The 19,473-nt window shown below is 38.8% G+C and overlaps 1 protein-coding gene across 2 annotated transcripts in view; it reads right to left on the reverse strand.

The window, feature by feature from the left end:
* GABRA5 (gamma-aminobutyric acid type A receptor alpha5 subunit) overlaps nucleotides 1-19,473 on the reverse strand; it is an 82,256-nt gene that overhangs the window by 33,813 nt on the left and 28,970 nt on the right. For both annotated transcript variants that reach the window (XM_025390045.1, XM_025390046.1), the window contains exon 7: nucleotides 1,411-1,493. In XM_025390045.1, the coding sequence (XP_025245830.1) occupies nucleotides 1,411-1,493 (83 nt within the window). The remainder of the gene's footprint in view (nucleotides 1-1,410; nucleotides 1,494-19,473) is intronic.

Below are 19,473 nucleotides of genomic sequence, written 5' to 3' on the forward strand. Positions count from 1 at the left end.
GAGGAAGGGAAAAATAACTGAAACAATAGTGTAAAAAAATTAATACTTGGAGAAATAAATATTTCAGAAATATTTTTAAACATTCTAATTTTCACAGTAAGGAAAATGGATTACATTTTCCAGTAAGGCATAGAACTTTTCAACTTGGATATATAATGAAACAGGAAACAGAAAAAAAAAGGATAGAAGATATCCCAGGCAAGAATTAAAGAAACTAGTGTGGCAATATTAATATTAGACAAAATTTAGTTGCATAGGCATTACATGTTCAAAGAGAGATGATTTATAGTGATAAGACATGCATCCTGTCAAGAAGCTATAAATATAATGAACTTTTATAGTAATGATGATGATGGGCATTTATTGAACACTTTAACTGGTGTTACTCTGCCAGTTTCAAACATATTACAACAGCTCTCATCTATTTTACAAATGAGGAGAGAGGCTCAGAGACTCTAATTAACTTGCCCACAGTTACTCAGCAGAGGAGTGGGAGAGCCAGGATTCAAACCCATAGTTTTCATGCTTCATCTCAACGAGAACATTGCGCTTTCAAAGTGAAAACTTCATATAGCATGTGCACAAGTGAAGAGTAAAAAGAAAGATGGAAACTAGATCAATTTCAAGTCTGCTCCAAATATCTCACATGTGGGGATGATGCTGAAACAATAAGTGTAACAAAATTTAACATCTGGAGAAATAAATATTTCAAGAATATTTTAAAACATTCTAATTGTCACAGTAAAGAAAATAGATTACATTTTCCCATAAGACACAGAACTTTTCAACTGTCTCAACTGTCAATTCCTCTGTCTGGAATGGCTGGAATCCAGGAATTCCTATTAGAATTGTGTAAGTATATATCTATAGTATTGTGATACAGATAATTTGTTTATTTGTTCAAGCAACACAAATTTCCTAAAATGCTGAGCGTTCTGGGTGAGCACTGACTATGAACATGACAGATGAGGCTGTTACTCTTATGAAACATTCTAGAAGAAGTGAGTCAACACAGCGATGATTACAGCACAATAAAAAATATCACTGGCTGGGTACTGGGTACTGGTCACCATTGACGAGGTGACCTGTAGTCTGAGATGCAAAAACAAAAAAGAACTGCCTGCTGGAGATCTGAGGAGAAACACCCCCAGAGGGGCACATCCCAGATTGTTCAGTGATGTCACTGGCATTGTCATAGTTTATCCTAATCTGTGATGTGTGGCAGGTGTTAATGACCCCATTTTACAAACAAGAAAGCTAGTCTGGGGAGAGCAAAACACTCTCCAGGCTTCTTAAACAGACTGCATCCTACTGTGCTTATGTATATGCAGAACCTAAATTCCTCTGAATAAATGTGGAATTGATCCCCAAAGTATATGTCCAAGGCTCTTACTTGTGAAAATAACTTACAGCTGCCAAATTTCAGAGGGCAAGCGTGCGCATCCATCGGGAAGTCCTCAAGCTGCATGGGGCACTCGGCAGAGATGGTCAAGCTGAAAAATAAAAGATCAAGACCTTTCAATGACTCTCTCACTCTAGCCATTCACTGAGCCACCATCATGTCCCAGAAAGCCATATTAAGTACTTTTAAAATGTAATGTCTTTTATGAGATTATCTGAACTACCCCACCAAATTGCATAAGTTTGTGTTGTAGGTGAGTATCATTCAGAAATAAGGCTTAAATCAAATCTACTCAGCAGTTCAGTGGCTTAGGGTGTGTGTCTATACATACATTACTGCCTGTAAAACAATTTAAGATGCCTTTAAAAGTTATTTATTCCTTGTTTCCTATCCCTTATTGAGCATTATCATAAAGCTTTCCTTGACAGGACTGAAAACATACGCATTTGCTAAAATGGCTTATAAGCTCAAAAAATATAAATGTAGAATAAATGCACATATATTCGTAGAATATGGGAAAATACAGAAAAAGTTTAATAAAATTACAAATATCTACTATTTCACTTATAACTTCATGTGGTACATTTAGCGCAGAGTTTTCCTACATGCCCAAATTTTGACCAGAACCTGGCTATAACCATTGTGTAATGGGCCAATATGAAACTGTATAGTAAGTGAACCCGTAATAACAATCTTCTGGTACACCCAAATTATTATTTTTTAATCCAGGCCTAGTCTTCCAAATTCTAATATCACCGAGCACTACCACTGTAACCGGTAACTACAATAGTGATGGTAACAAGAGCTGGCATGTCTGTGCCAGGCAGCCTGTGAGGGATTCTACCTGCATTGACTCATCTCACCCTAACAGCACGGGGAGATCTGGTGCTATGACCATCTCAGTATACAAAGAAGAAAAGTGAGGTGTGGATATTAAGGAGTTTGGGGCCAAGAACACAGAGTTGCTCAGTGGTGGAGCCATGACAATCACCCAGGCTGCCTGGCCCTGGCTGCAGAGGTCCCTGAAAGGCACCACCACACGCGGCATAGGCAGGGCTCTATTCTGTAGGAAGCCAGTGCACTCCCAGAGCTGCCACACCGTGGTGCTTTCATTTCTCTACCACCTTTGCCAATTAGGGATGATTCTAAATTTTATTAATGAGTCCATCTTCTGTTCCTTAGTTCTTCTTTCCATTATTTAAAATAAATGAGATTACATACAATGAAAGATGGAGATACAAAACGCTCAACTTCGAGTGCATGTTATAATTCTATTTTTAGAGCAAATAATAATTCAAGGTTACATTAGTGCTATTGTTCATTCCTTGTTATTTAAGACTGAATGTCCCTGATTAGCCTAGGGTGAGAATCAAAACGTAAACATCCATTTTTGCTTTTACTACTTCCTTCTGTGAAATAGATTAACCTTTTGCTGTTAAATTGGGCACATAATTCACACGGTAATTGCAGACTGAGCAGTCAATGTGTGCATTCTCTGAATGAAACTAAAATACATGTCAGTGGAAGGAAGGTCCGTGTCCATCAAAGATAGGAAATCTTCTGTTGCCAAAACTTTTGACGGACAGTTTCCCCAAAGATAGAGTGACTCACGGAGGCCTGTGTGTTAGATGACCTCGAACACAACACAAAAGTCTCACATTCAGGCAGGGAGAGGATTTTTTTTTTTTTTTTTTTTTTTTTTTTTTGAGACAGAGTCTTGCTCTGTTGCCCAGGCTGGAGTGCACTGGTGCTATCTTGCCACACCACAATCTCCACTTCCCAGGTTCAAGCAATTCTCCTGCCTCAGCCTCCTGAGTAGCTGGGATTATAGACGCCCAACACCACACCTGGCTAAATTTTGTATTTTTAGTAGAGATCATGGTTTCACCATGTTGGCCAGGTTGATCTCGAATTCCTGATCTCAGGTGATCTGCCGGCCTCAGCTTCCCAAAGTGCTGGGATTATAGGTGTGAGCCACTGCACCTGGCTGGGAGAGGATTTTTTAAATGATATTCCACACATATTCCTAGAATAACAAGAGAATTATAAACATCTACCACCTCACTTATGATTTCACCTTCATTTAGTCCTCAGTTTTTCGACATGTACATATATTTTCTTTTCATTCTTGGTATATGTCAGTCTTCTTTACACCTAACATTAGAGCAGAAGTACTTTCCCTATCACCAAAATCTTTATATAATCATGACATTAAAAGGTTAAATATTTGATTCTAGCGTGCATGCATATGTGTGTGTTTCTGTCTGTATGTGTAATTTTCAATTAGCTGTTGCTGGACTTTTCTATTATTTTACCTAATAGCCTGCAATTGACCACTTCAATCATAAATTATCAAAAAGGGCTGTTATTAGAGACTATGAAATTGGTAAGGTAAATAAAGAAAAAACTTATTGGAATTAGGAAAATTAGAACTTTAAAAAAAATGCCTATACAGATGGTATTCAGCCAACACAAAGGAAAACAGGTTACTTTATATAGCGGTGAGCAAATTCAAGCAATTTGTCAAGTGATGCAGTTACTGGAGCAGAGAATCTCACGGGGTCAGATGTGTTCTTGGGGACAAAATCACAATGAGCTCAAAATATCTAGAATTTCCTTAAGAAGGAAGACTTTAGTCGGGAAATAGGAAGTGTACACAAAGCTGTAAGATTAGATACATAGCGATAAATGTGAAGATGAGCACGCGAGGAAAAAGCACTGCGGGAGCTTAGAGGACACTTCTCATCAGGAGAGGCATGCTTTGCGCTGGCCCGTGGCCTCGGCTCTAACAGGAGCATGCAGGGCCGCACGGGAGCAGTCTGAGGTGGGGCGGAGGGAACGGCGTTTCAAGTGACCCGACTGTCTTAGCCCAGCTGTGCTACTGAAGACTTCAACCAGCAGCCCTAGCTCTACTCTCTGAGTCTCCCGACAACCATACTAACAACCCCACATGGTCTACGCCATTGTTAGGGTGGATGTGGAGATGGTTGTCTTCTCTCCAGACACAGACATGTCTGCCAGCCCCCAGCAGGCACTCACTTTCCCACTGGGTCTGGAGGCTGCCTAGAAGCCAGTCTATGGGCTGAGTTCTTGACAACTTGGAGAGTCTGAGTTACCCTCGCCCCCTTGCTCTGTGCTGGCGTCCAGCTCCAATCCACTAGGCCACTGCAGGCACCAAACCTGACGTTCCTGTTGCATGCCCCTACTCTCAGAGCAGACCCCAGGGAAACCTCATCCCAAATGCCCCATGAGGCACTCTGCCAGCTTCTGGTTCGTTCCTCCTCCTTTCCTGGCCAACATCATGTGTTTACAAAGGGACCAGAGCCACTCTTTCTGCCACGGTGAGCTTCATTCTAGCTGTTTGGCCCTGAGAACTGCCCACCTTCCGAAAATCACTGCACTGACAATGTTGAAAGATGGCATTCTAACAAGGAATGTACACCAAGGAGGTGGCTTTTAGCATGTTGCAGGAGCGTGTGTGTGTGTGTGTGTGTGTGTGCGTGTGCAAGGGCGGGGACAGTGAGGGTACACAAACACAGGTGGACAGCATTTAGCTGGATCTACAAAAAAGGCCAGTTTTAAAGAAAAAATAATTCCAGTAAAAATGTAAAACGACAGTTTTTTTTTACATTACCATCTCAATAAATGCTATTATTAGAGCCTTGTGACTTCTCCCAATTTTATAGAGCTCCTTAGAATTAGAATTCTAAACCTCAGGAAAGTATACTTCATCTATGATAGTTTCTCTCCTCTAACACATGAATGTTTTATTCAGATGAATCTCTCAATAAGAACTGTTTCAGCCTCAGTCAGGAAATAAATTTAAATTTTCGATCCCTCGACACATTTCAAAAATGGCCTATGCTTTTATAACACTCACAAAGGATCTCTCTGTGAAAGAAGGCCTTCTATTCATGGGGCTCTTGAAACGTGGAATGTCTTGATGTGGAACCAGCCGCCTCCACACAGAGCTGAGATCAAGGCCTCTGTGCTGTGGGTGACCGTCACAGTGCGAGAGAGACAGCCAGGTCACCTGCTTGAAACCCTCACTTTTTAGATAAAGAAAATCAAGCCCAAAAGGTTAAGATACTTGACTGTGGAAAGACTTCACTGAATTACTGGAAGACCCAGGAATCCAGTTTTCCAAAGGTCCCATTTCTGTTTTACTTCCAATTTCTGTTAAGACATTCAAGCATTCACTTATTGAAGCATAATGTCCCATTTTTGAAGAGCATCTTGATTTTAGGATAAGAAGAAGGGTTTTTTGTTTGCTTGCTTGCTTGCTTGTTTTTGTTTTGTTTTGTTTTTTGAGATGGAGTCTCGCTCTGTCACCCAGGCTGGAGTCGAGTGGCGTGATCTCGGCTCACTGCAACCTCCACCTCTCAGGTTCAAGCTATTCTCTGCCTCAGCCTCCCCAGTAGCCGGGACTACAGGCGCCCGCAACCACGCTCAGCTAATTTTTGTATTTTTAGTAGAGACGGGCTTTCACCATGTTGGCCAGGTTGGTCTCGAACTCCTGAACTTGTGATCCACCCGCCTCGGCCTCCCAAAGTGCTGGGATTAAGAGTCACCATGCCCAGTCGGGCATTTTTATAATTTAAGATAATTGCTTCAACTCGGATTTATATCATCGTAATTGAGGGCTTAGGGTCCTAAACTCACAGAAGAGCTCTCTGCTTGGTCAGGAGCAGCTCATGGCTGAAGAGTGCTTTATGATGGGTAAAACGGCCAAATTCTAGAGTACCTTTGCTATTAACTAATTGTGTCACCTTTGTAAAACTGCCTAACATCTCTGGTCCAGTCTTCTTGTGTGAAAAAAAGAAAAAAAAATTCTTTTATTCTCTGAAATAAATAAATGATAGGTATAAAAAGGGTAAAATGGCTTGGCTATGACCAGTTCGATGACAATGAGGTGACTGAAGAAAGTCTCCAAAATTCTACTAAAATCTTCTTCAAATCAAAGCCTTTTTCATTCTCATGGAAATCCTGCATCAGTGCAGTAGGTGTGACAGTGGCAGGCAAAATTATGGCACTGCAAATATGTCCGTGTGCCAATGCACAAAACCCCAAACCTGTGAGTGTGCTACCTCACTCAGCAGAAGGGCTTTGCAGATGGGATTCATTGAAGGATCTTGGGATGGAGAGATAATCTTGGATTCTCCATGGGAGCCCAATATAATCACAAGGCTCCTTCTAAGAGGGAAGCAAGAGTGTCAGATTCAGAGAAAGACATGTGATGAGGAAGCAGAGGCCAGTGCAAAGTGGCCAAGAGTCTAATAATACAAGTGTCCTCTAGAAACCGGAAGAGGCAAGAAACATCCTCTCCCCTAGAGTGTCTGAAAGAAATGCAATCCTGCCAAGAGCTTGACTCTAGCCTCCTGGGACCCTGTTTGGAACTACAAGACAATAACTTTGTTGTGTTTTAAGCCAAAATTTGTATTTCCTATTGATGCTATGACAAAATGGCGCTACCCAAAGATGTGCATGTCCTAACCCTTCCTACCTGTCAATACGTTTCCCTCATAGCACAAAGGACTGTTCAGATGTGGTGAAGTTAAAGCTTTAGAGATGGGAGGTTTTCCTGGTTTCTCTGGGTGGGATAAATGTCATCACGAGGCCACGTAGAAGAGGAGCATGGGAGTGTCAGAATCAGAGCAGGAAATCTGATGGCGGGAGCGGAAGCAAGAGTGATGCAGGGCCATGAACCAGGGAATCTGGCCCCTCCAGAGGCTGGGAGAGGCAAGAACACAGACTGTCCCCTAGAGAAGCTAGAAGAGAGGCCGTCCTGCCCACAGCTGGATTTTAGACACACAAGACCCATTGCAGACTTCTGGTCTCCAGTGCTGTGAGAGAATCAATTGGTGTTGAAAAGCCACTAAGTTTGTAGCAATTTGTTAAGCAGCAACAGGAAACTCATACAAGTCTAATGACCAGCAGTTATTGTGCTGAAGTGCAGCCCCATGCATATTTTGAAATCATTTTCACAAAGTTGACAAATAAATTTAGTAATATTAGCCAATTTGTAAGTAGCTGACACCACGTTCACTGCAGTGAAAATTCCGACTTTGATAATGAAATAGACGTCTCATGCGAGGCGTCCTAGCTGGGTCGGTTACTGAACAGCATGCTGTGCCTCAGCCGGAATTACTGGAAACATGACCTCCCTGTGAAGATGCTACCCATGACTCTCAGGCAATATAGGGAATTTATTTAGGGACCCTTGAAATTCAGTAATGACACAGTGTCTAAAGATTGATGTTACAGAAAAGAAATAAGGCTTACTTTCATCATGATCTTTGTCTAGTCCTGAGAGGCCTTGTAAAAAACACACCAGTGCTTAATAGAGAAAACTTCCTGTGCACCAGAGCTGTGGCCACCGGAAAGCCTGCAGGGTTTGGAGACACAGGGTTTGGCATTCTGCAGCTGGCATGACGGTAGGTACTATTCTTCTATTGGGCTGCAGCCTGACTCTGGTGTCTCTGGTGTACTCATAGCTGCAAATCTGTGCAGGGCTTATTCAGCACACCAGCAGGGATGCTGCTGGTGAATTTTCACTCTACACCTGAGTCACATCCTTAGAAAGGATGGAAGAGGAGATTCACAGCATGCACAGGGAGCACAGTGTGTGCTATGAGTGGGACATCTTGGAAAGGAAACCCAGCTGTAAGGATTATAGGCCTGTTTCCCTCCAACTGACTCAGATCAAGATTGGCAAATGAAGAGATACTGATCCAAATATTCAATTAAAAAGAACTGGCATACATAGGCATACATACAAATGTATACATACATACATACATACATATTTAATAATTTACTGATGCTAGCAATACAGGTGGCCTGTTTCTCCTTCAGAAACTTTCCCATGAGCCCTGCCTGATGCCTAAATCCTGCCTGGCTAGACCTTTCTCCCCTGTACTGCTGTGCTCATAAAAATAACTCCAAACTTGTTTACTAAGGAACAGAATGCACGATGTATTTGTTTTATTATATGCAATCAGTATCATGATGAACCATATGTGTTATTTGTATACCTGTAGTTAGGCATTGCTTGATTTTCTAGGAACCTAGCTTCAGCTTACAATATTTCAAGGAAAAAAGGATTCTGAAGCTCGGTCAACTAAATGAAAACTGAACTTTGGGAACAGAAACATTGGTAAGTCAGGAACAGTGTATGTTGGAACCCAAAGGTCACTGCCAGGTTCAGCAATTCCCTCGCCTTTTTTTCTGACTGTGACGTGTGTACTGGTCCCATTCTGTGACGGTTGTAGATCCACTGCAGTTGTGTTTGATCCACACAAGAACTGCAGACCTAGTTTCTTTCAGGGCCTGGCCATTGTGATTGTCCTGGTTCACCAACCTCCTAAGGGATCTTTACCTTAGCACTAAGCCTGACCCCATCAAATACAAAGCAGGGTTTTGCCTGTGATAAGAAATAGATGAGACATCAAGTCCTGCTGTGGGGCGGGAATGGGGAGTAGGCAGCAGAGAGCTAGAAGAATAAAGTGTACAGCAACCTATTTTATACGTAATAGAATTAAAACTCAGTGAAAGGCAAGCTTGTAAAAATCAGCTTAATGTATTACTGAAATTTTAAAACTTTCAAATAAGAATACACTAAAATGATCCACGTGTTGGTTTATATTACTGTAGACTTCCTTGCTTTAAAAAAAATCTGCTATTGAGATAACAAAGTGACTGTCTCCTTTTTAAAAATATATCCAAATTCTACAACTTACTTTGAGTTTGAATTACAGATTTCATGAATTATTTTAAGGCTAATGGATTTCTTTTGTATCCCTGCATGTAGTAAGGAGATACACGAGACCAACCACCAGAATTATACTGGGCTAGAACTTTTCACTGTGCTTTTCGCTATTACGAGTCTCATTCCTTTTTGGCCACTGAAAATAAGATGTCAGCAATTCCTATTTATGTTGGGAAAACCAGCATCAGTTTGATAATTTTGAGATGTTAGTATATTTCTTATCCAAAAGAGGTATAAAGTATATTGATCTATTTTGATTAACATAGCTGTTGCTTTTTTCTAATGCTCATGTTTCTCAGGAGGACATCGCAACAATTGACATGAAATGGAAATATTTTTTGTTTAATTTGTTATGTGCATCTACACACCCCACAATAAATCTTCTTAACAGATCAAATGTAGGAAAATACACATAAGCCTGAACGATTTTTTAAAAATTACTACAAAAGAGAAACAGCACAAATCCACAAAAAAGGTTATTTCTCAAAATAAAATTCAAAGTTTAACTTTAAGAAATAAAAGCATTTATTTCATCATAAAACTAGGAAAGAAGAGACTGGGGAAAGGTATACATAAAGAACAAGGGCTGTAAAATTCCCACTTATACCAGGAAATCTAAGCGGTCACGTGCATGCCCAGGGCTGGACACATACTAAAAAAATACCTAAAAAGACCTAAAGTTTTCACGTCTGGCTGACCTTCAAACTCCACACAAGAAGAAAGTGAAGTTATAGCAATGTTGTAAACTATCTGGCTAGGCACTGAAAGAGTGTTTCAACATGCATGCAGACCCTATCTGCAAAGACTGAGAGAGGCTTTAATTGTTTTGGTTTTTAAATTTTGGTTTCAGGCATTAAAAATATGTCTGTCAAATCATTAGTTGACCAATGAACTAAGGAAAGAGTAGCCCCATAGAACAAACAATACAGATTTTACAATATTAGCTCAAAAACACACCAACCAAGCAAACAACAATAATCACAACAGGCATAAACAAACAAACAAACAAAAAACACTATGGACATGGGAGAATATAACATCCAGAGTCACCACATTATCATAATCAAAGTGTCCTGTTTTCAAGAAAAAAAAAAACAAAAGACATCAAAGAAACAATGGCCTGTTCAAAGGGAAAAATAAATGAATGAAAACTGTCTCTGAGAACACACAGACATTAGACTTACTAGAAAACATGTTAAATCAACTGTCTTAAATATCAAAGATCTAAAAGAAACAAGAAATAAGAAAATAAAGGAAACCTGGAGAAAAATGTCTCAACAAATAGAGAATATAAATAAAAAGAAGTTATGAAAAGAACCAAAAAACTTCAGGAGATGAAAAAAAAAACAACAACTGAAGTAAATAAATCACTAGAAGGTTTCAATAGTGGATTGTTCAGGTAGAATAAAGATGAAGATTCAGCAAATTTGAAGATAAGTCAAATGAAATTATCCATTCTGAGGAGCAGAAAGAAAACACTAAAGAAAAATGAACAGAGGCTAACAGACTTAACAAGACCTAATCAACAGTATTAAATTATGCATAATGGGAGTTCCAGAACAAGAGAAAAAGAAGAAAGGGACAGAAAGAATATTTGAAAAAAAATATGGCTGAAAATGTCCCAAATTTTATGAAGGAAAAGAAACTCAATGATCTTCCAGTAGTATAAATTTAAGAAATCCAGACTGAGATGCATTATAATCAAACTTTCAAAAGCCAAAGATGAAGAGAGACTCTTTAGAGCAGCAAGATAGAAGCAATTTATGCACAAGGGATCCTAAGTAACATTAATAGGTGATTTCTATCAGAAACCATGGAAGCCCAGAGGTAGTGCGAGGAAATACTAAATGTGCTGAAAAAAACAAAACTTGCCAACCAAGAATTCTATTTCTAACAAAATGATCCTTCAAAATGAAGAAGAAATTATGATATTCCAGATAAACAGCTGCTGAGGGAGCTTTCCAAAATCAATTAATGTACCCTTCATGTTAAAAGCTCTCAATAAACTCTGTATTGCCTTAAAATAATAAGAGCCATCTATGACAAACCCACAGTCAACATAATTCTGAATGGGCAAAAGCTGCCAGAATTCTCCTTGAAAACTGGCACAAGACAAAAATGCCCTCTCTCACTACTCCTATTCAACATAGTACTGGAAGTCCTGGCCAGAGCAATCAGGCAAGGGAAAGAAATAAAGGACATCCTAATAGGAAGAGAGGAAGTCAAACTACCCCTGTTTGCAGATGACATGATCCTACATCTAGAAAACCCCATAGTCTCAGCCCAAAAGCACCTTCAGCTGATAAATAACTTTAACAAAGTTTCAGGATACAAAATCAACATAAAAAATCAGTAGCATTCCTATACATCAGGAACAGTCACGCCAAGAGCCAAATCAGGAATGTAATCCCATTCATGATTACCACAAAAAATGAAATACCTAGGAATATAGCTCACCCAGGAGGTGAAAGATCTCTACAATGAGAACTACACAACACTGCTGAAAGAAATCAGAAACGATACAAACAAATGGAAAAACATTCCATGCTCATGGATAGGAAAAATCGATATCACTAAAATGGCCATACTGCTGAAAGCAGTTTACAGATTCAACACTATTTCCTATCAACCAACCAATGACATTCTTCACAGCACTAGAAAAACTATTTTAAAATTCACATGGAATCAAAAAAGAGCCGGAATAGCCAAGGCAACACTAAGCAAAAAGAACAAAGCAGGAGACATCATACTACCAAACTTCAAACTATACTACAGATGTACAGTAACCAAAACAGCATGGTACTGGTACAAAAATAGATGCATAGATCAATGAAACAGAACAGAGAGCCCAGAAATAAGGCCACACACCTACAACCATCTGATGTTCAATAAAACTGACAAAAATAAACAATGGAGAAAGGACTCCCTATAAATAGTGCTGGGATAACTGGTTAGCCATATGCAGAAGATTGAAATTGGATCCCTTTTTTACACCATATACTTAAAAGTATACTAAAGATGGATTAAAGACTTAAAAGTAAAACCCAAAACTATAAAAACCCTAGAAGACAACCTAGGCAATACCATTCTAGACACAGGAATGGGCAACGATTTCATGACAAGGACACCAAAAGCAATTGCAACAAAAAGCAAAAATGAACAAATGGGATCTAATTAAACTAAAGAGCTTCTGCACAGCAAAGGGAACTATCAACAGAGCAGGCAGACAACCTACAGAATGGGAGAAAATATCTGCAAAAGTCTAATATGCATCTGACAAAAGTCTAATATCCAGAGTCTATAAGGAACTTAAACAAATTTACAAGAAAACAAAACATCCTGTTAAAAAGTGGACAAAGCATGTGAACAGACACTTTTCAAAAGAAGACATACATGTTACCAACGAGTATATGAAAAAAAGCTAAATATCACTGATCATTAGAGAAATGCAAATCAAAACCACAATGAGATGCCATCTCACACCAGTCAAATGGCTATTACTAAAAGGTCAAAAAATAACAGATGCTGGTGAGGTTGTGGAGAAAGGGGCATGCTGATACACTGTTGGTGGGAGTGTCAATTAGTTCAACCATTGTGGAAAGCAGTGGGGCAATTCCTCAAAGACCTAGAGGCAGAAATATAATTGACCCAGCAATTCTGTTACTGAGTATATACTCAAAGGAATATAAACCAGTCTATTATAAAGACACATGCACACTTACATTCATTACAGCATGATTCACAATACAAAGACATGGAACCAACCTAAATGCCCATCAAAGTTAGAATGGATGAAGAAAATGTGGTACATATACACCATGGAATACTATGCAGTGACAAAAAGAAGATCATATCCTCTGTGGGGACATGGATGGAGCCGGAGGCCATTATCCTTAGCAAACTGACACAGCAACAGAAAACCAAATACCACATGTTCATGTTCTCACTTATAAGTGGGAGCTAAATGATGAGAACACATGGATGCAATGAGAGGAACAGCAGACACTGGGGCCTACTTGAGGGTGGAGGGTGGGATGAGGGAGAGGATCAGGAAAAATAACTGTTGGCTACTAGGCTTAATACCAGGGTGACAAAATAATATGTAAACAAACCACTGTGACACAGTTTATCTATACAACAAACCTGCACATGTACCCCTGAACCTCATATGAAGGTTTTAAAAAAACAAAAATCAATTAATCCATTACATCAACAGACTAAACAAGAAGAATCACATGTTCATATTAATAGATGCAGAAAAAGCATTTAACAAAAATCTAATACGTGTTCATGATATAAACTTTCAGTAAACTGGGAACATAGGGGACTTCCTCAACTTGATTTTTTAAAAATCTACCATAAACCTACAGCTAACATCATAATAGTGAGGAATTAAAAGCTTTCTCACTAAGATCAGGAACAAGGCAAGGATGTCTACTCTCACTACCCTTTCCACATCATACTGAAAGTTCTAGCTAATGTAATAAGACAAGTAAAGGAAGCAAAAGTTATATAGATTAAAGAAAAAAAGAAACAAAATTGCCCTTGAGCACAGATGACATGCTCGTCTATGTAGAAAATCTGAAAGAGGGTCGGGTGCATTGGCTCACGCCTGTAATCCCAGCACTTTCGGAGGCAAGGGGGGCGGCTCACAAGGTAAGGAGATCGAGACCATTCTGGCTAACACAGTGAAACCTCATCTCTACTAAAAATACAAAAAATTAGCTGGGTGTAGTCCCAGCTACTAGCTACTCGGGAGGCTGAGGCAGGAGAATGGCGTGAACCTGGGAGGTGGAGGTTGCAGTGAGCCGAGATCTCCCTACTGCACTCCAGCCTAGGCGACAGAGCGAGACTCCGTCTCAAAAAAAAAAAAAAAAGAAAGAAAAGAAAAAAAGAAAATCTGAAAAAATCAACAACAGAAAAGTCCTGGAACTAATACATGAATAGAGTAAGCTTGCAGATACAAGGTCAATGTATGTAAGTCGATTATTTTATTATATATCAGCAATGAACAAATGAAATTTTAAAGACACAATACAACTTACATTAGCACCCCAAAGTGAAATCTTTAGGTATAAATCTAACAAAATTGGTATACAATATTTAGGAGAAAAACAAGAAAACTCTGATAAATAAATTAAAGAACTAAATAGAGAGAAATTCCATGTTCATTCATAGGAAGACTCAATATTGTCAAGATTTCAGTTCCTCTCAACTCGATCTACAGATGCTATGCAATGCAAATCAAAATTCAAGCACGTTGTTTTGTGGATATTAACAAACTGATTCTAATATTGATATGGAGAGGCAAAAGATCCAGAACAGCCATAATGATATTGAGGGAAAAGAACAAAGTCAGAGGACCGACACCACCCAATTCAAGACTTATAAAGCTATAGTAATCAAAACAGTGTAGAAGTGGTGAAAGAATAGACAACCAGATAAATAGAAGAGAGTCCAGAAATAGACACCCAAAAATACAGTCAACTGATATTTGACAAAGGAGCAAAAGACCATACACTGAAGACAAGACAGTCTTTTCAACAAGTGCTGGACCAAATGGGCATGCATGCACGTGTATAAAGATGAATCTAGACACTAACCTTACATGCTTCACAAGAATTAATTCAAAAGGATCACAGATCTAAATGGTAAATGCAAAACTATAAAACTCCTATAACACAAGAGAAAATCTAAATGACTTTGGGATTGGTAATGACTTTTTAGATGAGATACCAAAAGCACAATCTGTGAAAGTAAGAATTCATGAGTCGAACTTCATTAAAATTAAACATTTCTGTTCTGTGACAGACACTGTGAAAAGAATGAAAAGACAAGTCACACAGTAGGAGAAAATATTTGCAGAAGGCATATATGACAAAGGGCTGTTATCCAAAATATTCAAAGAACTCATAAAACTCAATCATAAGAAAACAAATAACCCAATTAAAAAATGATAAAAGACCATAACAAACATCTTACTAAAAAAGATACAGATGACAAATAAGCATATGAAAAGATGCTCCAAGACAGATGTCATCAGAAAAATACAAATTAAAGCAACATTGAGATACCACTACACATCTACTAAAATGGCCAAAATCCAGAACACTGCCAATAGCAAACACTGGAGAGGATGTGGAGCAAGAGAAACTTGCTCATTAACTGCTGACGTGAATGCAAATTGTCTCAGCCACTTTGGAAGGCAGCTTGGCAACTTCTTACAAAACTAAACAAACCCGTACTGTATGATCTAGCAATTGTGCTCTTGGTATTTACCCAAAGAAATTGAAAACTTATGTCTACACAAAAGCCTTCACAAGAATGTTTATACCAGCCTTATTCATAACTACCAAAACTCAGAAGCAATCAAGATGTCCTTCTGTAGATGAATGGATAAACTATAGTATATGCAAATAATACAGAGTTATGCCAAGGAAACTTAAATGCATTTTACTAAGTGAAGTGAGCCAGTTTGAAAATACGACACACGGTATGATTCTAACTATTTGACATTCTGGGAAAAGGCAAAACTAAAAAAGAGTAAAAAAGGTCAGTAGTTGTCAGGGGCTCAGGGGAGGGAGGGATAAAAATAAGCGGAGCGCAGACGATGTTTAGAGCAGCAAAAATACTCCGTGATATCGTAACAGTGAGTACATGTCATTATAATTTTGTCTGAACACACAGAACGTACACCACCAAGAGTGAACCCTAATGTAAAGTATGGACTTTGGGCAATAATGATGTGTCAATTTAGGTTCATCAATTGTAACATATGTGCCACTCTGGTTGGGGATGTGTAAGGAGGGAAGCTATGCATGTGTGGGGACAGGGGTTTATGGAAAATCTCTGTACCATATTCTTAATTTGTCTGTAAACCTAAAACTGCTCCAAAAATGAAATTTTTTAAAAAATACATTCTTTAAAAGCTGAGGGAGTTTGTTGCTATAAGACTTGCCATATAATAAATGCCAAAGGAATCCTTTAGGCAGAGATAAAAGGACACAAGAGGATAACTCAAAACCGTATCAAGAACAGCAGTAACGGTAATGACATAGGTAAATATAAAATCAGTGTGATGATATTTTTGATTTGTAACCCATTTTTATCCAATATGATTTTAAAAATACAAATGTGTAAAATAATAATTGTAAATCTATGTTAATATACAATTACAAATCTATGTTATACAAACTATGTGAAAAGATACAATTTATGACAATAACAATGGGAGGACAGAGCTATTGGAGCAAAGTTTTTTATATATGACTGAAACTAAGTTGGTTTTAGCCCAAACTATATTGTTATAAATTTAGATGTTAATTTTATTCTGCAGGGTAAGTACTAAGTGAAAAATTTTAAAATATCAGTAAAAAATTAGATGAAAATTAAAGTCGTACACTAAAAAAAAAACAAACAAAAAAGAAGGAAGAAATGGAAGAATTGCAGAACAAGAAATGAATAAGAAATATAGAAAGCAAATAGGAAAAAGGTAGAAAGTCCTTCCTTTCAGCAATTATATTAAATGTAAATGGACTAAATACTTCAATTAAAAGGCAGGTATTGGCAGAATCAATATAGATATATAAAATAATTCTTTATCATGTACAAGAGACTTATTTTAGTTCCAAACCATAAAAAAGTCAAAAGTGAAAGGATGAAGAAGGCATTCCATTGAAATCAAAACCAAAGAGAACTTTAAGACAAAATTTGTTGCAAAAGACAAAGATATGACATGATAAAAAGTGGCTCTATTCATCAAAATATAGAGAAATTATAAACATATATGAAACTCAAAATGGAAACTCAAAAATATATCAGACAAAACTAACAGACTTCAAATAAAAATACACTATTCTGCAATATCAGTTGGAGACCTCAATATCCCATTTTCAATAATGAGTAGAATATCTAGAGAGAACATTGACAAGAAGATTTTGGCTATACTATAAACCAACTGGACTTAACAGGCGTATATAGAACACTCCATCCAACAAAAGCAGAATACACATTCTTCTCAAGCGCACAGGGAGCATGCCCAGGATAGACAATCTGTTCAACTACAAAACAAATCTCATACTTAAAAAATCTAAAATCATACAAAGTATCTCTTCTGACCAAATGTAATGAAACTAGAAATCAATAACAGAAGGAAAATTGAAACATTCACAAATACGTGGAAATTAAACACATTTCTAAATAACAAATGGGTCAAAGAATACATTATAAAAGAAATTTAAAAACTTTTGAGGCCAGGAATGGTGGCTCACACCTGTAATCCCAGCACTTTAAGAAGCCAAGGCAGGAGAATTGCTTGAAACCAGCAGTTCTAACAAGCCTGGGCAATATAGCAAGACCCTGTCTCTAAAAAAATAAAAATAAATTAGCTGGGCATGGTGGCATGTGCCTAACTACTTGGAAGGCTGAGGTGGGAGGATCACTTGAGCCCAGGAGTTTAGGCTGCAGTGAGCTATGATGGCACCCTGTCCCTAAAAAAAGAAAAAAATGTTTAGATAAATGAAAACAAAAACCCAAGTTATCAATACTTATGGGACTAGCAAAAGCAGTGCTTGGAGTCAAATTTATAGCTCTGAATGCCTACATTAAAAAAGAAAAAAGATTTCAACTGATAACTGAACTTTACACATTAAGGAACTAGAAAAATAAAAGAGCACACCAAGCCCAAAGGTAACTGAAAAAAGGAAGTAAAGATTGGGTAAATGAAATGGAAACGAGAAAGCCCATAGCTTGCTGGGCTTACAGGCAGGTCAGAGGGAATGCTGACTGGGGATGTGAAGGCCCACAGGGTCCCTGCCCACAGGTGCCAGTCTTCCACCCTACAGGTGTTGCAGCTTTCAATCCCTGGATCTCCTCTTCCACAATTCTGAATGCCTCTGACAATGAATGAATAATTTGAGCTGATATTTTTAATGCCATTTAAGCACTTTGTTTTAACAACCCAGACTCTTTCAAATGATGGCACCACATCCCCCTCTGGGGAGTGGAGAGAAAGGGTGCTTGTTGAAGCGTATGGGTGGGTGGATAGATATTTGATGTATAAAGTGACACTCAGAAGCCCACCTGAGGGTAGCCTCACCAGCACAGCTGTACAGCATCCTCCACTGTGCAAATATTTGGGTTAAGTTTCCCATGGGCCTTGAATCACTGAGCAGAGGATTTGTTTTTCCACACTTGGAGACTAGACAGCAATTTTCCACCTATCTGCCAATCAGTAGCGTTCTTCTCAATTTCTATTAAAGTGATCTGACCCTAAATCTCTTCTTTCCACTGCACATCTAAAAATGCTCTATTTTCTACCATGGCAACTCGTTTTATGTCAGTTTCTCATTCCCCCTAAGTGGCCAGGCAAATATTCTGGGACCATCTGGAGTTTCTGTGAATGAGGAAAGGTTTCAGGTTGTTCTTGCCATCGTTTAAATTATTGAGCTCAGGGTTACCAGTGCCCAAGTGTCATGATCTTGGAAGAGATGCATTTTTTTTAGAAAACAGTGTGATAAAATGGGCACTAAAAAGCTTCCCGGTGCGCCAGTTGCATCCCCGGGACACAGGGGATGTTTGACAAGTGATGTTGACTGGTCTACTTCTTTTAAGTCAGTGCAGCAAAGAATCAGAGACTTGTGATGGAGGAGCTGACGTGTAACAGGGAAAGTAACGAGAGGTATCTTGTTCCACCCTCTTTAAGATTGAAAGACATTTGAATCTTGAAACTTTAAGAGTTATCAAGGGGGAACTTGTACTCCTGTTGAGTTTGTAAAGAAATGGATTGACACCTTGAGGGTGAAGCTGGTGCAGCAGATCCGCCGAGTCAGGGCTCTTCCTTTGCACAGCACTGGAGCTTCTCATTGCTTCTGTAGTACTCTGCTGGGCTGCCATTACAAAGTACCACAGGCTGGGTGGCTTAACCTACAGATGTATTTTCCCACATTCTGGAGGCAGAAATCTGAGATCAAGGTGTCGGCAGCAATGGTTCCTTCTGAGGCCTCTGTGCTTGGCTTGCAGATGGCCGTCCTCTCCCTGTGTCCTCGCATGGTCTTCCTTCTGTGTGTGCCTGTGTCCTAATCTTCTCCTCATCGTATAAGAATCTGATCATATTGGATAAGGGCCCTTCCTAATGACCTCAAATTCATTTAATTACCTCTTTCAAACCCCATCTCCAAATGCAGTCACATTCTGACAACTGAGAGGTTAGGACTTAAGAATCTGGAAGCAACAAAGGCATGTCACGTAGCTGCTTTGGCTGGTTAAAATTCACGCTCATGTATTCGCTATGATAATGGCAGTG

Source organism: Theropithecus gelada, chromosome 7a (genome assembly GCF_003255815.1).
Source record: "Theropithecus gelada isolate Dixy chromosome 7a, Tgel_1.0, whole genome shotgun sequence".
Taxonomy (NCBI): domain Eukaryota; kingdom Metazoa; phylum Chordata; class Mammalia; order Primates; family Cercopithecidae; genus Theropithecus; species Theropithecus gelada.